At 37.8% G+C, this 25,868-nt stretch overlaps 5 protein-coding genes across 5 annotated transcripts; 4 read left to right on the top strand and 1 right to left on the bottom strand.

The window, feature by feature from the left end:
* Positions 1-518: 518 nt before the first annotated feature.
* On the top strand, positions 519-7,809 carry armc3 (armadillo repeat containing 3; the record flags this gene model as incomplete). The annotated part of the gene is made up of 17 exons (XM_081352241.1): positions 519-566; positions 649-766; positions 903-1,028; positions 1,115-1,183; positions 1,295-1,470; positions 1,697-1,891; positions 2,076-2,259; positions 3,828-3,980; positions 4,107-4,215; positions 4,295-4,544; positions 4,650-4,786; positions 5,548-5,716; positions 5,827-5,927; positions 6,597-6,695; positions 6,768-6,983; positions 7,065-7,227; positions 7,480-7,809. 17 exons carry the CDS (start codon positions 519-521, stop codon positions 7,678-7,680), a joined length of 2,514 nt encoding a protein of 837 aa, XP_081208367.1. The 3' UTR covers positions 7,681-7,809.
* Positions 7,810-8,092: 283 nt separating this feature from the next.
* Positions 8,093-10,557, top strand: msrb2 (methionine sulfoxide reductase B2). The gene is made up of 5 exons (XM_081352148.1): positions 8,093-8,331; positions 9,082-9,179; positions 9,309-9,385; positions 9,545-9,692; positions 9,827-10,557. The coding sequence occupies exons 1-5, from the start codon at positions 8,205-8,207 to the stop codon at positions 9,929-9,931; spliced, it is 555 nt and encodes a 184-aa protein (XP_081208274.1). The 5' UTR covers positions 8,093-8,204; the 3' UTR covers positions 9,932-10,557.
* Positions 10,558-10,646: 89 nt separating this feature from the next.
* c8g (complement component 8, gamma polypeptide) lies at positions 10,647-15,499 on the top strand. The gene is made up of 7 exons (XM_081353499.1): positions 10,647-10,910; positions 11,127-11,263; positions 12,956-13,026; positions 14,015-14,122; positions 14,339-14,440; positions 14,516-14,545; positions 15,234-15,499. The coding sequence occupies exons 1-7, from the start codon at positions 10,740-10,742 to the stop codon at positions 15,242-15,244; spliced, it is 630 nt and encodes a 209-aa protein (XP_081209625.1). The 5' UTR covers positions 10,647-10,739; the 3' UTR covers positions 15,245-15,499.
* A 716-nt stretch (positions 15,500-16,215) lies between these two features.
* On the top strand, positions 16,216-17,838 carry LOC308682589 (lipocalin-like). The gene is made up of 6 exons (XM_081352415.1): positions 16,216-16,493; positions 16,570-16,709; positions 16,795-16,874; positions 16,968-17,081; positions 17,169-17,270; positions 17,394-17,838. The coding sequence occupies exons 1-6, from the start codon at positions 16,401-16,403 to the stop codon at positions 17,411-17,413; spliced, it is 549 nt and encodes a 182-aa protein (XP_081208541.1). The 5' UTR covers positions 16,216-16,400; the 3' UTR covers positions 17,414-17,838.
* A 49-nt stretch (positions 17,839-17,887) lies between these two features.
* Positions 17,888-25,480, bottom strand: zfx (zinc finger protein X-linked). Its single transcript, XM_081352414.1, has 8 exons — positions 24,866-25,480; positions 23,901-23,999; positions 23,503-23,802; positions 22,068-22,220; positions 21,855-21,992; positions 21,637-21,771; positions 21,240-21,389; positions 17,888-20,148 (listed from the first exon to the last, which is right to left on the bottom strand). The coding sequence occupies exons 2-8, from the start codon at positions 23,965-23,967 to the stop codon at positions 18,914-18,916; spliced, it is 2,178 nt and encodes a 725-aa protein (XP_081208540.1). The 5' UTR covers positions 23,968-23,999; positions 24,866-25,480; the 3' UTR covers positions 17,888-18,913.
* Positions 25,481-25,868: the final 388 nt, after the last annotated feature.

Raw genomic sequence — 25,868 nt, 5'->3', positions numbered from 1 at the left:
TCGGATTAAATTAAATTATTCTAGAACAATGAATAAGACATTAAACATACTAGATTTCGAACATATTACAGCATTTTTCACGATTTAATTGCACTATTGCTGTTGATAGTTAACAGAAAAGCTTGTTATTTTGATGATGACCCATTTTTAACCGTTTTTTTCTAATTATTAATGTAATTATTTTGTATTATCATAATTGAATAAATTATCACATCGGACCGGAGCCACCTAACGGTTCATGCCCGACATATTTAAAACAAATAAATAAATAATTGTCCATGTATGTTTCAGAGTGATTCCTGCCCCACCTACAGGTGAAGTGGTAAATTACATCTGTCACATAGCAACAGCAGCTAAACAGAAAACCAAGCACACAGCTTTCAGCCTAGCAGGTAGGCCTATTCTTTAAATTGTCAATTAATATGTTTATGTTATTATTTCTCTTTTTTTAGGGTTTTCTGTGTAAGTTGATTTACTGTTCCTTATGTAACGTTAGTTTGGAGTTTTTTTATATCTAGATGGGGAAAAAGGTAAAAAAAGAGGCCGAGCCATTCCCGAAAGATGTGGTGAGAACATTTTTCACCACTCGTGTGATTTTCCAGGGAAATATTTATACCTTTTAATAACTGTCAAGTTGTATTGTTTCAGTTCGACCCTCTACCCATCGAGAGCAAAACAGCAGCGACAGCGGTTCTCATGCTCAGCTCTCCTGAAGAAGAGGTGCTGGCAAAAGCTTGTGAAGCCATCCACAAATTCGCAGAAAAAGGTAACAGTGTCATCCAGTCTTACAGTCTAAGGTCATTGACAATTTTGCAGAGGTAAGTGCGCACTATGTTCCCCTGTGTGGCTCTCCTTTATTGATTCCTGTATGCGTTTTTGCTGTCGTGCTGATATATTTTTAGGTGATGAGAATAAGACTTCTTTGATGTGCTTGGGAGCGATTGAACCTCTTTCTCGTCTCATATCTCACGAGGACAAGACTGTGCGCAGGAATGCTGTCATGGCTCTGGGCGTCATGGCTTCTAACAGTACGTAGGATACAAAAATAGGCACAAATCAAATCAAAGAATGTTCAGCAACATAGTTTTACTTTTTTGTTGGCATATTTAAACAGATGAAGTTAAAAAGTGTTTGAAGACACTGGATGTGATACCTGCAGTCATCAGCAAACTGTCACCTGAAGGTACATGCTTTTTTATTTATTAACAAATTCAATGTGCATTATATATATATGCTGTATATTCTCTTTTAATTTCTTTTGCACATACCTTTCCTGCCACCTTCTTTTCCTCAGAGAATGTTGTCGTCCATGAGTTTGCCACATTGTGTTTGACGTCATTGTCAGTGGACTTCTCCTGCAAGGTCCAGATATTTGACCACAAAGGACTTGAACCTCTTATCCAGCTCTTGTCTAGCCCGGATCCTGATGTGAAGAAAAATTCTGTGGAGTGCATATTTAATCTTGTACAAGTAAGATGACAGATGTCAGAGCCAGACGGTCTGTTATGAATCAGACTAAAAGGCATTTGTCAGGGTGGTATTTTACAGCACTAACAAAACACAGTTGTTAGATGAAAATTGAATTTGAAACTATATGTAGGCTATTTTCAATGATGAAAAGCATAACCCTTGGAATTCCAGAAGGACGCTGTTAAAATCAATTGTTTGTGCTCTTTTTTGCTTTGTGCCCACTCAGGACATTGAGAATCGAGCGGCTGTGCAGCGTCTAAATGGACTCCCCCCATTTCTGGATCTGCTGCGCTCAGAGTTCCCAGTTATTCAGCAACTTGCACTGCGCACCATAGAGAACATCACCACTGACAGTGAAACCCGTGTGGCCTTTAGAAATGCACAGGGCTTTGACAGAATCCTGGAGCTCCTTGCGACCAAAGTAGGCTAATTATTCTCATCTGAATTATTCATGAGCATTTAGCTATTTCAAAACGGCTCCTTAGTCACCTTCATTACGAGCAATCAAACTTCTTGTATGCAAGTTGAGGACAATTCAAGCCATTCAATCAAAATCAAGCAACACATGATTGAGCAGTAATGGGAGCGGTGTCTCCTCCCTATAGGAGTTTATTGATCTGCACGAGGGGGCTCTCAGGGTTATCTGTAACTGTCTGGAAGACAGCGAGTCCATGCAGCTTATTCAGACGATGGGCGGCCTGGAACAGATACTGCAGTTTGTTGGCACGACCACACTGCCTGAAGCGCAGGCTAATGCAGTCAAAGCCATAGCCAGGATGGCACAGAACAGTAAGAAAAAATCAGCATATCTCTATACTTTTTTTGACAAATGACAGTTTGTGCTCTATATTCTGTCAGACAACATGTGCAGTAATTATTTAACAGCTTGTCACTAGGGCTGTGCCATTAAAAGTACATCTTTGTACCTCATGTAAAATTAATTTTAGTACCTTAAAGGTGGTATCAGTGATTTCAGGCCCAAAAATATTTTTATCACATTCATCTAATCTTTCCTAACGATCCGCTAGCTGCCCGCCCCATAAGCATGCCGTCAAAAAAACGCGTCTCTGTAGGCAGCCTAGGCTCTGAGATCTGCACACAAAAACAAATGGTTTAGCCAAACACTCAAAACCAAAACAAATAGTGTTCCAACCAATCACCGACAGGGGGAGGGTGTTGTGAGGTTTTGTGCACGTGCACGGCTAAAAGCTGGCTCAAAACCTCACAACACCCTTCCCCTGTTGGTGATTGGTTGGAACACTATTTGTTTTGGTTTTGAGTGTTTGGCTAAACCATTTGTTTTTGTGTGCAGATCTCAGAGCCTAGGCTGCCTACAGAGACGCTTTTTTTGACGGCATGCTTATGGGGCGGGCAGCTAGCGGATCGTTAGGAAAGATTAGATGAATGTGATAAAAATATTTTTGGGCCTGAAATCACTGATACCACCTTTAAAGGTGTACTTTGCCCGAAAATGAAAATTCTGTCAACTGAATCGCCCTCATGTACTGTATCTTCGAAGAGAAGATCTTTTGAGAAAGGTCTCTTTTTTTTCTTTTTTTGCATACAATGGAAGCCAATGGTCACCAAAATGGTTTGGTTACCAACATTCCTCTATTTTTTTTTACATAAAAAAATAAAATAAATCTGCAGACAAAAATAAGTCATACAGGTTTGTAATGACATGAGGGTGAAGACAGAATTTTCATTTTTGGACAAACTATCCAGAAGGGTACATATTAGTACTTTTTCTTAAGAGAACGTATTTTTACATATTGTAAGGGTACCGTTAAAGTACTACCTGTATATGTAACTGTAAATACAAATATGTACCCTTGAAGTAGTAATATGTACCCTTGAAGTAGTAATATGTCCTCTTAAAGGGACAGTTCACCCAAAAATGAAAATTCTATCCTCATTGACTCACCCTCAAGTTGTTCCAAACCTGTATGAATTTCTTTGTTCTGCTGAGCACAAAGGAAGAAAGGACGCTACAGTACATTAAGGGGACATATTTTTACTTTATAGTACTGTAAGAGGATATATTAGTACTTTAAGCGTGTATAGGCTATTTGTATTTTTTAGGGTACATATTTGTACTTTAAGGTTGTATATTAGTACCTTAAGAGGACATACTTCTTCAAGGGTGCATATTTGTATTTACAGGTACATATTAGTACCTTAAGACGACATATTATTATTTTTAGGGTACATATTAGTTCCCTATGGGTACATATAGGTGTAGCTTAAGTTTTGCACATTTTGTCTGACAGAGTATAGAAGTAGAAACTAGTATAAAGCAAAAGGAACAGGTTTTTATTTATTTATTTATTTAATTGTGTAAAATGTCTTTTTTTCAGGTGAGAACAGAAAAATTCTGCATGACCGGAATGTAGAAAAAGCCCTCACTGATCTTCTCATGCAGGAGAATGAGAGTGTACGTACTGCTGTTTGCCAGGCTGTGGCAGCAGTGAGCAAAAACCTTTCAAGCAAGGAGACCTTCAGATGCCTGGGTAATCTCATTTACATCAAGTCTCCAGACTTATTTCCATTTTTAATTCAACCTGGCTTTAGTTTTGTTCAATTTATCATCTTGTCCTTTTGTGACATTGAAGAGCTGATGTGTCTGTGCGTTTCAGATGCGATCGGGCCCATCGTGCAGCTGCTGAACAGTGAAGGAAGTGAGTTGAGAACGGCCGCCGCAGAGGCCCTGTCCAGCCTGACCAACAGCAACAATCTCAATGCTTAGTGAGTCACAATCTTGAAGTGCAATAAGATTGTATAGTCAATAAGTAGATTGCTCAACCTTTTCTTTTTCCCTTTTCAGTGCTATATATGATGCAGGGGGTGACAAGCTCTTGGTTCAACAGCTGCGAGACAGCTGCACGGGAGCAGCTGTGTATGCGGCATCAGTCTTGACTAACATGGCATCGCAGGAGGAGCTGCGCAGAAGCATTCTGGGCCATGAAGCTATGCCAGCATTGGTGGAGCTGCTACACTCCACTGACAACAACACACTCATCAGTGCCATGCAGGCTGTGGCTTCACTGGCCTGTGATGCAGAGGCCAGGCTAGAGGTAGCAATGCACTGCACAAAAGACTCAATTTCAAAGGTCTACACAAGTGTAGAAAAAAACTAACTTTTTTCTGGTGATTGTTTTTCTGTTTTTCTTTACATGCAGCTGAGAAATGTTGGAGGCCTGTCACCTTTAGCTCAACTGCTTAAATCGATCCATCCTGAAATTCGGAGAAATGCTTGCTGGGCAATTAGTGTGTGTGCAAACGATGAAATAACAGCCCTAGACTTATGCAATGCTGGGTAAGCATGTGTTATGCTTTAATACACTAAATGTTTCAAGTTCAACGTTTCTATATACTCAAATGGATGTAATCAGCCTTCGATTTAAAAAGAACACACACACACACACACACACACACACACACATTAACTTGAAAGGATTTTAATAGGCTTTAGATGTTTACAAAATTAGAATGAATTGTTAAAGCAAAAGCAGTAGATGGCAGTAAATCCCAAATGTCAGAATTCTGGAAGAAAGTGAAGCTTACTTTAGGAACAGATGTTGCATTTGTGAAAATTCTTTAAACGTCTTATTCCTGTAAGGCATTTTACACAATTCACATTATTCTCAGTAGCAGCCATTTTCATTATATTGTAATCTCAGTCATTTTTGTATTTAAATCAATTGAAATACATGAAGTACATTTGAATAAATAAATGGAAGAACAACAAATACCACCATCATACAAAAATAGTTTACAATTTAAATATAATTTTGTCTCACACTTTTTTGCATTACATTATGTTTGTATTTATACGACAATCGGCAGATTAATTGTGTAATTTTCATAAAAATAATATAATTTATATAATACTACTACTAATACTATTGATGGTGCCAAAACATTATTAATTTCTTTTGATTCAGGGGTGAAATATGACCAGGACATGTTCCTGACAGGTTTTGAGAAATTAATTTTTAAAGATGTTTTTGGCTGTTTAAGGGTAACAATCTTCATTGATCGTTGTGTCATTTGGTTTTGTTGTCATCAATCTTACAGAGCTCTAGAGATACTCCAGGAAATCAACCTGTCACCACACCGTAATAACAAATTTAGTGAGCTGGCACTACAGAAGCTTCTGGACAGCAGTCTATCGCTGAAGTATAGTCTGACAGGACACCTGTCAGCCAGCGATATAACCACTGATGGCTTCTACGACCCTGGACAGGTCTGAATGTGATATTTTTTCAAGAACAAAATTAACCCTCAATCGTTGAGGTTGCACAAATCAATAACTCTTTCTCTTTTTTCTTGCTTTCTCTGTTCCTCCTTCTGCAGATAAGAATGGGTCATCAGGTTCCTACCTTAGAGGATATATCAAAACAAGCGGTCAACCAGCATCGAGCCATTATTGCGGTTAATGGGAAGCCCCCGGATCAGTATGTTAAGGCCAAGGGTTATGCTTAGGAATTCCAAACCTGCTGTTTCAAAATACCTTTACATAAAACTTCCTTGAACGTCAAACATTGTATGAAACAGCTCCACAAATGGCAGGTTTCTTCACTGATTCAGTGTATTCATAGTCATTTTGGGGGCACACTTAGTCTATTTTCATTAGTATTTAGATCTCTTTTCACTTCTGCAATCTCACTTTAGCGACAAAACAAGCTCTTTGTGGAGAATAAAGACTTTCAGAGCCCGTCCTCTTCCACGCCATTAGTTCTACAGCAGCACACTTGAATATTAAATAGCTCTGTTGCACAACAGATAGATGTAGATAGATGAATTTCCCCCCAGGGGAAAATTCTTTTGCACGCATTGGCTCTGGAATCTGGCCTAGAGCTCCCACAGGAGAGATGGGAATTCTGCCATTGAGGCCCAAGCATCACAATTTATGCTCAGTTCAAGTTAATTACATTTAATGATTCTAAATTGTGAACAGAACTTGACTTGACTGCTTTAAAGTTTGTGGATTCGGTTCTACCATTCAAATTAGTTGAATGCCAAGTTAGCACATAGGTCATTTGATCCACAGCTCTAGGAAATGTTGTGAAGTAGTTTGCTGTTTTTGGTTTAAAAATGCTCATTCTTTCTTTCTCTTCTATCAGATTTATTACCAAGAAACCAGATGATCGTAAGCCAGACAGTCCAACAGAAACTACTGCCTCATCTGTTATGAGCAGCACAAGGAGCAGCAAAACACCAAGGTGTGTGTGTTGTGTATACTTATAGATGGGTTTCCTGTAATCCATGTTTCTCGCTCTCATCTCTTTCTAAAGTAAAATGAAGGGAAAGGGTCACAGAGGGGATGAGAAAAAGAAGGATGAGGATGAGAAAAAGAAGGATGAGGATGAGAGTAAGTCACAGCAGGAGACGGTGGTAGATGAAGCATGGAGCTTGCCGTATGACGCTGCGTTTCATAACCTTCTCAAAGAGGCTGCCGAATCCATCTCGCCACTTCAGGATGAGGTCAAAATGTATTCAGCTTTGGCCATGTGAGTTTTTTTTTTTTTTCATTGTCATCCCATATTCAACATCCACATGGCTGAAATGTGACAAGTGATCATTTCTCACAGGTTAGTGTGTGAGGCAATGGGCGGCCAGGTTGAGCCAGAGAAGCTGCCTGACTTCCTGTGGGAACTGCACATTAGTCAGCTGAAGTTTGAAGCCTGTTCAAACATCGTTCTTATTGGAAAGATAAAAAAGGGCACCTATTTTCATAGGGCGTTGCTTTTCAAGGTAATATGCTCTAGAGATTCTTTGGGCTATTGACAGGACCCTCTCTTTGCTTGACTGTGTATAAAACTGACCTGACAGTGACTTTGTTTAACCAAACACATCTTCAGGACTGTAAAAATGTAATAACCATAATCTAATTTGTGAATATTTGGTGGGGTGTGTTCCCATAAATGTCTGTGGTGGTTATGAACTTAACTGCAGCTGATTTTTCTGCCCATTTCTGTGTAAGAGATTAATTGCAATACCTTTTAGGTTCTTGCGGACCGAATTGGGCTGAGCTGCAGCCTCAATAGAGGAGAATACAACCGTGCCTGGAACGAAATCCTCATCACTGGTCCAAAGAAACGTCATGGATACTCTCAGCCTGAAAGCTATATTATAGATCTCATGCACCAACCTGGAAACCTCATGGAAAGCAACTCACCAGCAGCTCTAGCATATCAGACCATTTAATAGCAATATATATGGTGTCTTGAGAAACAATGAGGCGGGTGGCAAAGTGGTTAAGGCATATTTTTTAAACTATATTTTAATTATTATAATCTATTGAAGTGAATTAAATCCCAATAAAGTATTATTATCAAAACTAATGTGTGCTCTGGTCAAATCTCCGTTCCAGTGAATTATCTCTGGTTGAGGAAGTCTACTTTCTCTCCCTTATGAAGGTCAAAGTCTCAATAATATCCTACGATGATAAGAGCGAAAACATATTCCGATAAGACAGAAAACAAGGAACTCCAAAATCAAATTAGTAAAACCTTCGACATGCATGAAGCGGTTAGTCTAGTGACAAAAGGTGCAAAGTTTGATCAGTTTCAGCCAGTCGACCGTGACCCATAAAGTGTGTGAGTTGTGACCGTTTTCCGGTGGTCGAGCTGTGAGGGGGGGAATGAAGACAACTGAGCTCAATTCAGCTTCTTTTCAGTCTATTGAGTAGCCCATGTTAACTAGTGGAGAAAGTCACTGCATGAAATAATATGTCGAGAAAAATGTCACGTTTTCTAGTTCGCGTCTCCTCTATCGTTTCCAGCGGAGCGACTGCCAAATCAATTTTACCTCAAAAAAGGATATTTGTAGGGATGCGGGTGATTTCTACGTCAACGGGTAGGGTTTTATTTCGAACTACATTATGTAAAAAATTAATTGCCTCAAGATATTCTTTCAATTGTAATTATATTTTGTGTACTTTCATTTTTGTGTAATTGTATTTAGTTATCTTGAGTCGGTGCAAAGTGCAGTTATTCTAGTCATGTTGTTCAGAACATGCATGCGTGACCTGATTACTCAAATAAGTGTTGGCTTTTGAGAAAGGCCTGCAAAACAAACAGATTGTATGATGCATGATTTTTAAAAAATAAAATAAATAAATATTTTATTACGTCTAAATCAAAATGCAATTAAAATACAAAATAGCAGCCGTTAACTGATAATGATCTTAAATCTATAAGTAAATAATATTATAATAAATTATAATAAATAATATATAATACCACAATTCCAATACTATCAAATCAGTGTTGTTAATGGTGTTGTTTTCTCACCAGAAATGTCACTTCCTAGAGAATGATGTCATTAAAGACCAGACTTTTGTTAAAGGGATACTACAGAAGACCAACACGATGAAATGTGAAACCTGTAAAGCTAAAAAATTGTTACTGATTAAAACAATATTCCCAAGATGACATTTTCTTTAAAACACTTTCTTTATAGGGAAATGTAAAAAGAAAGAAACACTTCTTAATAAACTGCTTTTATTTTTTTATACAAATCTTTACAAATTGTGGGTTTTATATGTAATCCAGTGTACATTTGTGATGGGGACAAAATGTACTGCTTTTATGACTGTTTGTACAGGTTTGCAATCATTGACACGTTATGACCAGTCCACAGATTGGCAGAGAAAGCTGACCCCAGAACAGTATGTTGTTACGAGAGAAAAAGGCACAGAGGTGGTAAGTTAACAAAGCAATAATAATGTTTACAGAACATTATGCAAGATGCATGTGTTGCATATGCACAAAATTGCATGAATACTTTCTTTCCACATTTCTTTATGAAAGTACATCACTTTTATTTTTTAGCCATTTAGTGGCATCTACCTGAATCACAATGAGGTGGGTATGTACCACTGTGTTTGCTGTGACACCCCTCTTTTTAGGTAAGAATAAAAAAATAAGAAAAAGACAATTAAAATAGTGTAAAACTACTTTAAGACACTCTGATAACTTTATTGACAGTATTTACAATTATAAAAAAAATATATATATATATACATAAGCTGCAAAGATAAATACAATTCTGCCTCTGGCTCCAATAGCTCAGAAGCAAAATATGATGCAGGAACTGGGTGGCCGTCCTTCTCTGAGGCTCACGGGACATGGGAAAAAGACGAGAGTCATGCCAACATTGTCCGTCGCCCTGACAACTCGCTTGGCAGCACAGGAACAGAGGTTATCTGCAAACATGTGAGTGCAGGACAAAATTACGTCAGCCAGTCGGGTTATTTTATTAGCAACGGTAACACAATGTACCGAGTAAAAATTCCACTCTTCATTTCAGGTTCCCAGACACCATTATAACATGTCATTTTGTTTTATAGTGTGATGGCCATCTTGGACATGTCTTTGATGATGGTCCAGATCCGACTGGCCAGAGATTCTGCATCAACAGCGTAGCTCTAAACTTTAAGCCCAGAGAAAAATAATGCAGAGACATCCAGCAGTTATATCCCTGGAAAGGATTTTACAGTTATACACTGAAAATAAAGAAAACAAATAGCATTTGAATAACAAATCTTCATTGTAGTATGCTATGAGTTAAAATTTACAACAACAACAACAACAACAACAACAACAACAGCAAAAAAGAAAAAGAAAGAAGCTTGAAGGTTTTGTGTAAGGGAAAGTGGTTGATTAAACATCCCATATCTCTCACTTCAAAAGTTGTCATTATTTTCCTGTCCACTGTAATGTTGCATTTTGATATCTTGTATTTTTGCACGGTACATTACAATCTGAAAATGCACATGCTTTACACTCAATAAAGGTTCCAAAGGTTCCATGGATGCAACAAGAAACTTTCCTTTTAAGAGCGCACACTGTAAAAAATGATATGATCAATAAGTTGACAACATGTGTTTTTACATTGCTTTAACTCATCAAAACAAATCCCAACTTTTTACAAGTTATACAAGATTCATCTAATTATTTAAGTCAATTTAATGTAAATGACTTAAACATCCAAGTTGATTGTAATTACTTTTTTTTTTACAGTGAATGACAAAAAGTTTGTAAATGACATGTTTGGTTGTATTAAAGTGAACATGGTCAGAAATCAGCATTATGTGTATTTGTGTGGGTTTGTCGAGGGGTTAATGATAAACCTGAGGAGAGGGTCATCATCCTAATCTGTGTGGCAACACTGGACAGTTGACTGACAAACTTCTAACAGAGCTGTAGGGGAGGATTGGTATAAAGGGTTTTAGTAAAGCAATATAAAAAACAGCTGATTTCATGATTCGCTTCTGGCTCCATCTGTTCTTTGTGCTCGGGTGGCTCGGTTTCTGGGAGCCTGTCGAGGCACGGAGAGCACGTTTTAAACCAATACCACCAAAGCCAAAGAAAACCGAGGCAGAAAAAGCTATTGAAAGACTAGCTCCAGGTCAAAACGTCAACATTGATCAGGTATATTTCAACATCCTTTATTTCATAGCATTTAAAGTTAATTCGTTTTGGCAAACTGAATAAAAAGAGTGCATCATTTGAACATTATTCACATTGATAGGCCCAGTGTTGTTTCAACTGACTGCAGATATATTTCTTCATAAATGCTGTATGCACAGTTTATTACTGAATTATATTTATCTGATGTATATGATTGAAAAAAATCACTCTCTCTAGATGAGTGGGAAGTGGTACCTGCTTAGTGTAGCATCCCGGTGTAGGAATCTTCTGGAGAGCGGCTTCAAAGTGGAGAGCACAACTGTCACTTGGACTATCACTGGTGACAAGGTGTCCGTCAGCACTGTGAGAAAACTGTAAGTAGCCAGTAGCCTACTCCTTAAGTCACAAGGGGGAGCAATTTACTCACTGAATTCAATACTCCCAGCTGATCTTAGTTCACTTTATAATCTGGTTTGATTACTCTCAGTACTGGCCCTTAATTACATCTTGACTATGACTCTTAACAAGATCAAGTTTTTTTGTTTCTCGAAAAAAAAATTCACAAACTCAAACACAAACTCACCAGTCTGATCATTAGTCAGAAGTTATGACTATGGACCTTTTTAATAGGCCGCCTGCTTGCCATTATTTAAAGGGTTAGTTCACCTAAAAATGAAATTTCTGTCATTAATTATGTTAATTAATGTCGTTCCAAACCTGTAAGATTTCCATTCGTCTTCGGAACACAAATTAAGATATTTTTAATGAAATCCGAGAGCTTTCTGATCCCCCATAGACAGCAACGCAATTACCACTTTCAAGGCCCAGAAAGGTAGCAAAGACATTGTTTAAATAGTCCATGTGACAGTGGTTCAACCTTAATGTTATAAAGCGACGAGAATATTTCGGACGGGGTCAGAAAGCTCTCAGATTTCATTAAAAATATCTTAATTTGTGTTCTGAAGATGAACGAAGGTCTAGGTTGATGACAATGACAGTAATTAATGACATAAATTTCATTTTTGGGGGAACTATCCCTTTAAATAGTAGTTCCGTGTAGGACAATCGCCTATGGGCCTATAACAATTTATAATGACAATAATCAGAGGTTATGGCTAGTATTAAGTGATGCCGCCCCATGCTTGCTATTTCAATAGTATTCTGTCTAGTCCCCTATAATGAATGCAACTGTATAACAACCTAAAGTCAAGCAGTTAGTCAGAAATCTAGAATATCGCCTGATGTTCTCCATGCTAACCCAATCTCTGTGTATTTAACCCTGAACACAGATCTGTGGAAACAAAACATGGATTCAACAGTCTACTAGAGTCAATCATTTCAGAGATGATCAGAATAAAATCAGATACAATTATTTATTATTAGTCAGGTAAATGATAGTTTACACATTATTGGGGACAGAAGGCCATTTGCATCAAGGACCCTGCAGGGCACCCCCTCCACAGTAAGCAAAGTAGGCTATCTCTAAACTCCTAAAACCTTTTGGTTTACTTCTGTGGGGATAAGATTGCAATTGATCTCAGCATGTGGTGAGAAAAGAGGGGAGAAGAGAGAATGAAAGAAATGCAGATCACACAGTAGGTGCTCTACTCAGCCTCAGATTGTGATTGCACCTCAGATAAAGATGCTAATTTTGCAAGAGAGAGTTCAAATGTTAATTTCCAGAAAAGTCCTTTGTTTTCTCAGAGAATAGCCCTCTATGTGTCCTATAGGCAGCTCGGCACCAGCCTTACACTCGTATAAATACAGCTGATGTAATTAAGCAAAAGCATTGGATAGTCAAGAAACAACTTGCTTTCTAAAAATTATTTAAATTGCTAAGACATGTCTAAAATATTACATCATTCAAACAAAAACATAAATATAAATAAATATGTAATAATATATATATATATATATATATATATATATATATATATATATATATATATATATATATATATATATATATATATATATATATATATATATATATATATATATCATTATATCATTTTTAAGTGATAATTTATATATATTCATCCATTGTGCTTTTCCCCCATTGTTAGCAATTTTCAGTGCTGGGAAATCAAGCAGGACTACATGAAAACAAAGACCCCTGGCCAGCTCTTTCTCAAAGGTATCTGGTGCAGACTGAACTCCACTGACCACCAAACCAGGGTTCAAAGCCTGTCGTTCTTACCTAACTGATGGTTTTTCTTAGTTGTGAAATTTTCATTGACCTGGACTGCTTACATCTGACATTCGGTCAAAGGACAATGTTTGGGAAATGGGAAATGTTTAAGTATAATACTTTCTTAAAGGTCTTTTGACAGTAGACCATGGTTAGTAATATTGAGGTTATGATTAGGGTTTTGTTTAATGTCAGTTTCTTATGCACAGTTTACTGTTATTACTGTATGTATAACATGTGTAGCCTATATCAAGGACACTGTAACAAAGTGTTTCCAGCATTTTCTCTCTGGACATCCCCCCCAGTCATCATGGTTCACACAGATGTCCTATCAGAGTTCAAATACTGTCCAAATAGCTGCCTTCATTTCAAACAGCCTATTTATTGTTTATATGTCAATGCCACTAGGTTTGATTTTTTACCTAATATGTGACCCTGGATCACAAAACCAGTCTTATGTTGCACGGGTATATTTGTGGCAATAGCCAACAAAACATTGTATGGGTCAAAATTATAGATTTTACTTTTATGCCAAAAATCATTAGGATATTAAGTAAAGATCATGTTCAATGAAGATATTTTGTAAATTTTCCACCTTAAATATATAAAACATTTATTTTTGTGAATGGATGCAGCACTATCGCCAATAGAAATGGACAACTTCAAAGGCGATTTTCTCAATATTTAGATTTTTTTGCACCCTCAGATTCCAGATCTTCAAATAGTTGTATCTCGGCCAAATATTGTCCTATCCTAACAAACCATACATCAATGGAAAGATTATGTATTCAGCTTTCAGATGATGTATAAATCTCAATTTTTTAAAAATTACACATAAGACTGGTTTTGTGGTCCAGGGTCACATATGTCATTCAAATGTTAAGTGTCAAAATCTTTTTGGGGCTTCTGTCTTTTCTATCATCCTCTTATTCAGGTAAAAGACCTACTGAGAATATGGACATAATGGTGCTTGAGACGGACTACAGCTCATATGCTATGTTGGTTTTTAAGAGAGCAGGGAAAATGACCATGAAACTATATGGTAGGTGTTCTAGTGTCTATTTTAAACGTCTCACACCCCATCCTTTATTGTCATGATGGCATCTGTTTGTAGGCTAGTATTTGCATTAGGGCTATCTAGTCTATAAAAAGCCCACGTGAGTTTTACAAATGGTCATTTGTAAAACATATTGTGGAGTAGCCTTAGCTATTGTGGAAAAGTGCATTGTTTCAATAAAATATCCGTTTATTTTGAAAGGACGGTCGAGTGAAGTTCCTGATAATATCGTGGATAAGTTTGAGGGTCGTGCAAAGACCTTCAATTTGGGATTGGACGTCATTTTCCAGTATCCCGACTACGGTGAGAAAATGGACAAATAAGCCTATAAAATAGTATTTTGCCAAACACTCTTTTTGACTCTAGACTCTTTTCCAGGGTTCTGCGAGTCCACAGAAAAAGTCCTGGGTAAGATCTAAATTTGTTTGTTTTAATAAATGACATTTCATTTTTTAGGCTACATTTACTGAACGATATGTTGGCATATATTGTGAAGTAACCAAATAATTGTTACATTCTTATTTTAATAGAACTGCTTTCTGATGTCATATTCGGGAATGAAACGTTATTTTGTAACGGTTCTTTTTTTTCTTAATGATTCAAACGTACCGATTCGCAAAGCGTAGCCTATATAAATAAATATTGACACAATATACAAAGTATTTGAATACAGAGTAATAAACTGTTTAACTGAATATTTCACTAATGCTACAATAACATGTAAAACCCTTCGCGAAAGGTTCTGCGAACTGATTCAAACGAATCGATTCGCTAAACGACTCAGATTTCTCAGTGTCGTCAAAGAATGTAGTATATTCTAATCTTCAGCCTCTTTTGTGCCGTTGCTTGGAGTCAGGCCACATTTAGGCTGATTGGCTGAAGGAAAATTTACATCCTACAAAAAGAGCCAATCCATGCATTTGTGCATCTCCTGCTTGTTAAAATCACGTTTTCTGTTTTAAAGGCATGTGTTGCAAACTTGCATAACCTCAATTTGGTTTTGTAACAAAAAAAAAACAAGAAACAAAAAAAAACCTGCATAATTTTGTATAATCTCTATTTTTGCCTAACAACTCTATAATTTCTTCTCCACCAGATATGACCTAAGACTGACTGGCCAGTATCGTTGATTGTGAGCACTGTGCGAATTACCACAATAAAGTTATGTAATCTCAAGGTTGTGTGTGTTTTAAAAATGCTATTTTATAGTTTGATCATGAACAATAGCATTCAACATAAGCACTATAATAAGCAGGACCAACAAGGTGCATCATCCCATAATCTTAGATAACATCCTTGGTAATAAGCATTGAAAGTGGCGATTTTGCCAAGCCATTCTTGATGTAACAAAAAAGTTCTTATAAAACAAGACAAAGGAATCTTGTTAGTGTGGTTTGTGATGTAACTCTCAAAACAAGACTCTGCCTGCCCACACTTTTCGGAGTTACACAACACAAGGGGTAAACATGTTTGCACGTCCAACATTCCAAAAAGTATCCTGAGGAAATCATTTTCTTATGGAAAACAAATGAATTCATTTCAACTCAAAATGAGTTGCTTCTGCAGCACCTGACATATGAAAATCAAAGAGCATTTTTGATATTTTTGATATTTTGCTTTGCATTTTATAACAAACACTTTTATTTAGTCTTAATTCAGACATAATTTCCAATCTACTACCATTCAAAAAAGGTTGCTGCCTTTTTAAGTTCGATCAACTTGGATATTTAAGTCATTGCAACTTAAATTACATTAAATTGATTAAAAAACATTAGTTGAATCTTGAATAACTTGTAAAAAAAGGTGAAAATTGTTTTGATAAGTTAAAAGCAATGTAAAAACATATGTTGTTGTCATAACTTATTGATCATATAATTTTTTACAAGCTTTTAAAAAGTGTAATATTTCACAACATTTTTGATCAGATACATGCTTGCATGTGAGAGACTTCTTTCACATTAAAAATGTTTTGCATGCATTCTGAAGGTCAAAAGGGGCATCATCAGCCCGAGGGGAATAAAAAACATTAAAAGTGCTCACGAACACCCACATATACCTGGAAAAATCCACACGTGGATGTTGCACGTTGTGTAACGACTGTAATTATCATTCCTCCTTTGGAGGTGGGACTGGGAGGGACTGGAGAAAGGAGGGATTGAGGGGCTCACTGAGGATAAAACAGGGGCTGCCATTCGTTACATCCACACAGCCAACTTTTCCTTCCGAGCTGCATTCAGAGAGAGAAACATAGACTTCTACAGCCATGACTGTCGCAATGAAGATGCTGTGCGTTCTGCTCTGTGCGGTGTTCGCCTCCGCTGAAGTCATGCCCATGACTGACTTCGACCTGGAAAAGGTAAATTATCTCAGAGTTGGTAATAAGATTTGAGTTCTCAGGTTAAGATGTACTAAACTCTTTGTATTCTCTACAGATGGGAGGAAAGTGGTATCTCATTGGCTTTGCTACAAATGCAAAATGGTTTGTCAGTCACAGGGCTAACATGAAAATGGGAACTGCCATGCTGGTGCCTACCGGGGAAGGAGACCTTGACCTCGCTTACGCGAATCTGCAGTAAGCTCAAGTTAGCTTTATTACAGTTTTGATAGTGTATCGTGGTTACAAAAGAATATCTTTAATTGCTTCATTTGTTTCTTAGGAGTGACGGTTCCTGCTGGAGGATGTCGCACCTCGCCAAGAAAACCGAGACTCCAGGACGTTTCGTCTTCCACAGCCAACGTAAGTAGGCCTATTCCTGCTTTTGCTTTTGGTCAGATTGTTTTTTCTCATCGTACTTTGTTCCTTTGGACTTAATGTGTTCGATTTGATCAGGTTGGTCAAATGACAATGACATGCGCGTGGTTGACGCCAAATTTGACGACTACGCGATCGTTCACACCATCAAGACCAAGGGAGATGTGTCTGAGGTTCTCAACAAACTTTACAGTAAGAGCTCGCTTTGCACACAGTATAGATGGAATTTTTTTTTTACAAATATATGCTGAACGAACTCTTGAATTTGTCATTAATCAGGTCGTACCGCAGAAATTACTGACGACTTAAAGGAGAAATTCAGGCAGTTCTCTTTGGACACCGGCATCCTTGAGGAAAACATTGCCATACTGCCAGCAAACGGTACAGTTTTAAGATTTTAATCGATTATCAAGTCCCTTTCAGTTATAATACATAATATATAGCCTACATATAATAATACATGAATCTTTTAAACTAACATTTTACTGTGAACTGCTTTTACAGGAGAATGCTCAGTTGCCTGAGGATCTCATCAACCAAATAAGGACAAAGACAACTTCAGCTGGACTGATCATTTCATCTGAAAACAGATCTGAATTTGCTGGCCTTCATCTGCTCGGTTTTGGTCTTTTTCACTTTGTGCCTTAAACACAGTTATGTTGTTCTCACATGATGACAAGTCAATTTTACATCTCCACAGCTTTTTCAAAGGACATCTCAAGCAGGGGGCAGAATGCCAAAGCATTACCTTATCCAAATTATGCATTTTACATTTCAGTTGGAACTCATGTTTCTTTATTATCTGCAAATTTGTTGATGTTGGTCTTGTCGCTAATGCCACACATGCAAATTAAAAAAAAACATTTTTTTTATGAACAGTGCTTTCATTTTGTTGTTGTTGGTGGTTTTGTTTACTGCTGTTGGATTAAATTGGTTTACAAATGACAAATGTTGGTGTGAATCATTCAAATTCTCAATTTTACAATGAAACAAACAAGCAAATAAACATTTTGGACACAAAATACTGTTTATTACTTCTGTATTTACAAATATTTCTTATACACATAACATAACATCTTTTAGAATCTCTTTATTCCAAATTATACATTTTCAGTATCTGTGTAAAAAATAAAATTTATCCTAAACATCTTAATAATAATAATAATAATTTGAGGGTGAGTTTTACAACAAACAGACCAGAAGCCAAACGGCAACATTCAAGAAATACACAAACATACTAGCGTCTAAATTAAAACAAATTTAGATTATCGGCCATTCGGCCTGATTTGATGACTGCACACTCTGATCAAATCTCAAGATCTCTTTTTGAGCTGAGAACTATATGCAATATAATTTTTCTTGTAAATATTAGCAAGAAAACCTGTTCTTCATTACACTCCAGTCATTTTCTTAATTAAATATCAGCTGGAATTTATAAATTAATGCACCAATGTTGGCATCGGTTTGGTTTTTCCCCAAAGCCTATCTAGGCCGAACAGCATATTTTCTCTCAAATTAAAATGTTTTTAGCAGCCAGGGCATAAGATGAGCATTTCCAATTCATTTTAATTAGACATTCTGCTTATCTGAAGCTAAGAAACCAGTCAATAAAGCATTAGCACTTCTGTACTTGTAAACGCATGTGCATATACACGCCACAATCATCAATGCTATTCAAACATGGTTTGTGTAACATGCGATACAGGAGTCATAATTCAAATTTATAACCAGACGCACCAACATAAAACTTAACGTCCACCCATGATGATTTAATATGCAAGTTTATCTATTTTTGCATTTAATCTAAAGCTGGTCAGAACAACGGTTAGTTTGTCTGATTTAGACTCTCGACAAAGACTGATTGAACTTTGGAGTAATGCGTCTTCGAAACATTACAGCAGTGTAGCTTGTGACCGGACACGTTAGTAGGTGGATTTTTGATTTCTCTGAAATAGCCAACGGAAGACCACAGCTACACCAGAACGGACCTTTGCCTGACGGCTTTCTGATTGGTGTTGCAAAGGTCACATGGTAGGCATTAGGTCTTTATGATGCCGCATGATGTGCTGATTCTTCTCCGACGGTCGGCGGAAGCCTTTCGAGCAGAAGTCACAGCGGTGAGGATAGTCTTTGGTGTGGATGGAGATCACGTGCCTTTTGAAGCCAGACGCATCACCTGTGCTGTAGTCGCAATACTGGCACTGGTATACCCGCCGCTCCCGATGGCCCTTGGACAAACCGGCGCCGCCCAAAATTTTCTTACCCCCATGAGCACCGAGTCCAAATGCCTTCTTAAGACCCTTTTTGTCAGGAAAAGCCTGCTGCTCCTTGGTGTGCACTGACAAAATATGCCGGCTGAGAACAAACGGATCTGCGATTTTGAAATTGCAATGCCTACACTGGTGTAACTTCTTGGCCTTATGGGCGGCCGAGTGCTTCTTGAGCTCGGACGGCCGGTGGAAGCCTTTTCCACAGACCTCGCATTTATGTGGATAGTCTTTGGTGTGAACTGAAATGATGTGGCGCTTCAGGTCACTGGAATTGGAGCTTTTGTGGTCACAGTGGGTGCAATGGTGCGTTTTGGCTTCCTCGTGCGTAAGTCCGTGTTGTAACAGCTCGTCGGGTTCGGCGAACGTCTGGAAACAGCGGTCGCACTTGTAGGGCATCTCTTTGCTGTGCTTGGTCTTCACGTGCGTCTTTAAGTTAGACGAGTCGGCCGATTTGTAGTCGCAGTAAAGACAGGAGTAGGGCTTCTCGCCGGTGTGGGTCCTCATGTGTTTCTTCAGCTCCGAAGGATGCCGGAAGCCCTTCCCACATTCTACGCAAATGTGAGGGAAATTCTTGCTGTGCACGGCGAGCAGGTGCCGGTTGAGAAGTCCTTGTTCTGCCGTCTCATATTCGCAGAACTTGCACATGTGCATTTTGTTGGTGGGTGGTGAGATCTGAAGCTTGGATTCTCGGTGGTGGTGCTGCAGACGGTGGGAGAACAGCGTCGCCTGCTGGTGGAACTCCTTTCCGCACACTTCACACTCAAACGGGGCTTTACCGCTGAGGGTGTGGATCTCCATGTGGTTGTGGAGATTGGCCTTCTTGTTAGTGGTGAAATCGCAGTCCGTGCACTGGTATTTCTTTCGGTTTACGACATCCTGATGGTGATTCTTGGCGTGGCGCTTGAGGAAACCACGCGACTTGAACTTCTTCCCACACAGCATACAAGGGTACACCGTAAGAGGCTGGCCGTAAGGTCCAATGATGATTGCTGAAGTTGAGAAAGGCAACCAAAATTAATATAATATTCTCTACTGTTCAAAAGTTTGGGGTTGTTAAGATTTGAATGCTTTTGAAACAAGTCTCCTTTACTCACCAAGGCTGCACTTATTTGATAAAAAAAATCAGTAAAAACAGTGATAATATTGTTACTATTTAAACTAACTGTTTTAAAATGTATTTTATTCCTGTGATGGCAAAGCTGAATTTTCAGCATCATTACTCCAGTCTTCAGTGTCACATGATCCTTCAGAAATCATTCTAAAATACTGATTTGCTGCTCAAAAAATATTTATTATCAATGTTCAAAACAGTTGTGCTGTTTAATATTTCTGTGAAAACAATGACATTTTTTAATCAGCATTCTTTGATGAATAGAAAGTTAGAAAGAGTTGCATTTATTTGAAATAGAAGTGTTTTGCAACATTATAAATATATTTACTCTCATTTAAGTCTATTCATCTCTATTGTCACTCATTTCTATTTACTTCTGATTAATTATATATTTGTTACCGGCAAAGTGTGAAATCCCAGTATTGTATAGAATGCCTGATGGTTTTTGGCAAAAATACATTACCTAATTCTATACATTACCTAGGCAATCTATAGAATGTCGGATTACACACTTTGCCGGTAACACACTCACATATACACATATACACACATATATATATATATATATATATATATATATATATATATATATACATATTTAAAGAATCCTGAAAAAAATGTATCATGTTTTCCACAAACACATAAATCAGCACAACTGATTTCTGAAGGATCATGTGACACTGAAGACTGGAGTAATGATGCTGAAAATTCTTATATGTTATCACAGGAAAAAAAAGAAGTATATTTTTAAATATATTCAATTAGAAAAGTTATTTTAAAATTTAATAATATTTCACAACAGTACTCTATTTACTGATCCAATAATTTCCACCGTGGCAAGACTTTTCAATAACATAAAAAATATCTTAACGACCCCAAACCTTTAAGCGGAAATGTACCTAACAATTGTAATGAATTAAATGATATAATTCAATTCAATAAAATATAAAAAAAGCAGTTGAGATGTACCTGTCTGGATGTGACGAAGTTCTGAACGTCTTTTGCTCTTGTTCTTGCTTCGTTGACGACTGAGTCTTTCGATCACGTCAGTCTCATCAACGTGCAGAAGAGCGCTGGCTGCTCCATTCCTGTTCTCACAGCTTTCACTCTCCTCCCCACCTGACACACATTACATCATTTCTAAGGTTAGAACCGAAACATATATCCCCAACACATTCGTACTATACATTCAAGACAAATGTATGTATTATAAAGGGTTCAATTATTAAATTGTGATTATCGGTTAATCAGTTAAATTAATAATCTCCTAGTAAGAAAATGTCCTTATTTTGAAATGTTCTTTATTATTAAATGTATTTTTATTTATTATTAAAACTTGAATGAGACGTGTATGTGTTTGACTTACTGTAAGCAGCTGCCCAGGCCACAGGCATAAAGTCTTTGCTGAGTGATGAGCTGTCAAGTGTTCGCTGAGCATTTCCAGGGTCCTCACCACCCACCACCACTTCCATGTAGACCTCATCTGTGATTTTAGCCACATCTGTAGACATCAAGAACACACAGTATCAGCAGAGGCACTTGGAGGAAATGCCTTCATAACAAACTGAGAGTGACAGGACTCACTGATGTCATCCTGGCTTTGATTGGCTTCATCCATTGACATGTACACCATCTTCTGTCTAATAGGCATTCCAGAGTGGTCCACCAGCTCCACGGTTTCATCTACATCAAGCTCTGCGTCTTCTATGTCAACAGTGCCTCCTGTAAATGATCCATAAATGTGGAAACACCAAATGTTTGTAATGAAGTATAATGCCATGCAGGAGACTGGCTTACCCAAGTCCTCCTCCCCTGAGTGAGCCTTGATAATGTACACTTTGATGACCTCTTGACCCTCATCATCCTTGTCCACATCCTCAGCGTCTTCTAAAGTGCCCTCAATGGTGACTTTAGCATCCCCATCAGAAACCACCTTTTCACCCTCATCCACTGAAATAAAACCAAGACAAGCAAATGGTGACAAACAAACAACAGGCATATTCTTGCGTCATGCATTTATTGTCAAATGGTGAAAAGAATAAAGTAATAAACTGTGCGTTACATTTACCACTTGTTTGACACAAAGTGGAAGCTTTAAAAGCCAGCAACAGCAGTATGTTTAAATACACTGGTCTTTAATAAATCATTAACTTCAATAATTTTTCATGTTATGAAGTACAGTATGATGTTTTAATTGTTATGACAACAATTGATAAATATTGATATTCCATATTCCATACTACTTTATCTAAATCAATTAATTTTAAATGATACTAGTAAATTTAGGCATCACAATATTATAATATTCAGTATGAAAAATGGAGATTCATTCCTAAAGACTACATTTAACAGTATTATTAAATTAGTATTACTTTTAAAGATTAACTTTCATTATACCATGGTCTGGGTGAATACTCGATTCTGATTGGCTGCAGGGTGTCCATTAAAAAAAGGACACCTAGTAAATAAACCGCCTGGCGTAACCAGGGAAACCAAGTTATTGTTGGTAAAAACTTTAGATTTCGATTGTAAAACTAATTAAAATATAAACTAAGGTTTTAAAAATGTGTTATTTGGCAAGTGACCATGGTATAAGCGGGTTAATGCCCGACGAGGTGTCCACTGTCAGGTATTAATGGACTTCGGCGGAGGCAACCGGTTCACGCCTCGCTGTCTACTTGAGAGTTAGATGATGGCAAATGTAATCTAAATGTAAAAATAGAGCAAATAACCATGAACAATTAAACATCCAATGTCAACCAATAACTTAATTTTTATTTTTTTTATAATAAATAATGGCCGATAACTGATATGGTATTGGTACCAATATATTTTGCATCCAAAATAATAATAATACTAAGGAGAATAAGACATAACACGTAATACAGTCTAAAGGTGCAGTAACATTAGCAAAATTTCAACAAAAAAGATCCATTGTCTATAACAGTGTAGTGATGTTTGAAGCCCAGCCCACATAGATGTCACTTTCAAACCAAGCAGTTTTCTGTTGGTCAATGTGGCGAATTCGCATGATCAACTTGAACCCACTGCAAAAAAAATTCCCAATCTCATGGATTTCCATTGAAATTTTGCAGAACAATGGTAAATATGACTGAACCCTAACTGTAGGCTGCTTACTGTTGCCAGCAAAAGCAACTTTCTGAACAATGAGTCATTAAAATTCAGATCCTTTTCAAGAAATGTTCTATTCTCACTAACTGAAGCCACTCACAAGAGATCATGAGGTAGTCTCCACAGGTGTCGGGATCCTCCTGTACCTGAGCGTCAGTCACCACATCAACCCGCAGTCCTTCATCCTCCAGAGCCACATCATCAGGTGACATCACACAGGTCTCCACCGCAATCGTGCCCAGCTCTTCGTCTTCATCCGAGCATGGCACATACTCCGCCACCACATCCTCGATGGCTTCCTGGATGACCAGCTCCTCATGTGCGAGGCCGTGCACCGCAATCTTCTCACCCTCCACGTCAGACACGAGAACCGACTCCTGCAGTTCTACCACCACCTCGTCTTCTCGGAGAAGAACACACATATTTGCATTTATAAATATCTTAATACTCATGAAACAACAATCTGAGAGACTTTATCATAGGCACTGTTTGTTTTACCTGTCCCATGGAATATGATCTTGGGCTCATGGGAATGGAGAGAGAGAGCCGTTACATCTTCATCCATTGTCTCCACTGGTTATCTGCATAATATAAGACCTACAGAGACAAAACGCAAAAGAAAAGAAAACCATCAGAACATAACAAGAACATAAGACCAAAAAGTCTGCCATTTATCAATTATAGGCCATAATTATCACGTCTTTCTTGATGCATTGCATAAAATAATAACTACATTTTTAAAGATGGAAATCAATTAAATCATATTCAAATAAAAACTGGACTTTAGCTTGCCATCAGGTAAATTGTCAAATTATTAATTCATTTTAATCACCTGATATTGACCAATGCATACTCCTGAAAGTCTTTTTTCATTTATTTTACTGCACAATAGGAATGACCTTATTATACTTTTAGTACAGCAACTGTAAGCCAAATAGGCTCCCATGAATCCCATAATCTGATACTGTTATTTAGCGTTGACCCTTCTATTCCCATCTGTACTGTTTACAATGTGACAGTGAGAAGGGGCGTTCCCTCCCGCAGCCTTGAGCTACCAGAGCCCCGCCCACTGTTAGAACCCACCTGCCACGCCCCTTCTTTTAGCGACATCGCCATTTTGAATACATTAAAATAATTAATTAAACCTTGTAAATATCTACTTAAATACCAGCACAGTGACACTAAAAATGATCTACAACACAATTGCAGTTTGCGTAATCCATCTGCAAATGAAATCAATGTGTAATTGCTTATGAATCAGTCTTGCAGGTCTTGAGAGTGTCGTCTCCGCGGCCTACTTTAGGCCTCTGAAGGCCGCGGCTCGGTGCTAACAAAGGCCTACGCGCCATTACAACGGCGTTAATCTCTCAAACAGATAAATACATAATTCACTCCAAAATATCCCATCAGATGCATATTTAACAAATATAAACGTTCAGATTCTGTTAAACACGGCGGCCTACCTGTTATATTTTTTTGTTTGTTTCCAAGGCCGTACGGGTATCCTTCTCCCACCCCCAGACTCGGGCAGAACGCAGACGGGGCTCTTGTGTGAGCAGGGCGGGCCGCCGCAGAGCGCGGAGGGGAGGGGCCGAGTCTGATGCGCTCCGCGGCGCTGCAGCCTCCAGCTCCTCCGGCGCTTACGCCGCCTTCAGAGCCGCACGTCACTGCCTCGGAGCCGCAGGAAAATGCGGAAGGAGTCTCAGTCAAGTGGCCGCAGTCCGGCTCTTTTGGCAGGCCCATATGCTGTATTTCTTCTGTGCTTCGACGATTTTAAAACCAGGCGGTTTTGACAAAAAACCCAAACGAATTATTTTGTTTTTGTTTAGCGCTTTGGAAGTCGGTTGTGAATGAGTATTTTGATGGGGTTTAATTTGTGGCGGCGTGAAATGCGTATGATGCGGAATGAGCGAGCTCGGGATATTAGCCAGTTATGGATTTATGCTTATAAAATAGTTTAAATTACCATTATGGTTTATTATTACGCAAACTGTTTTGGTTGGAAATATTTGCTGGGTAGCACATTCATACAGTTTACTGCTTGTACGGCTGTATATCCGGTGGTTTTAAATATATCCGGTGGTTTTACGTTTTTATTATTTTCTTATACACGTTAGAACATCAAATATATTGGTTCTAACATTAGTTACAGACCAAAATACGTCTATAAAGAAGAATTATTTACAGACCTAGAACCAAGCAAACATATATAATAATATACAAAGATACAGAAAAAAAAAATATTAGAAATAACAATGACAACATATATTCATTCCAATACTTATAATACTTACTCAAATATTTCTTTTAAAATTAATTTACTCGTTAGATTTAAATTATGTGGCTGGCTAGAGATGATCAGATCCAGTCTATTTTTCCCCTAACACCAGTACTGAGGTTATTAATACACCTAATAAAGCTGCCACTGTTAAGACAAAACTGCTGCTCATTCAAAAACCTCTTATT

The sequence above is a fragment of the Scardinius erythrophthalmus genome (genome assembly GCF_964197995.2).
Source record: "Scardinius erythrophthalmus genome assembly, chromosome: 22".
Taxonomy (NCBI): Eukaryota; Metazoa; Chordata; class Actinopteri; order Cypriniformes; family Leuciscidae; genus Scardinius; species Scardinius erythrophthalmus.
The sequence above is the reverse complement of the archived record's forward strand: the minus strand, read 5'-3'. Positions and strand labels throughout refer to the sequence as shown.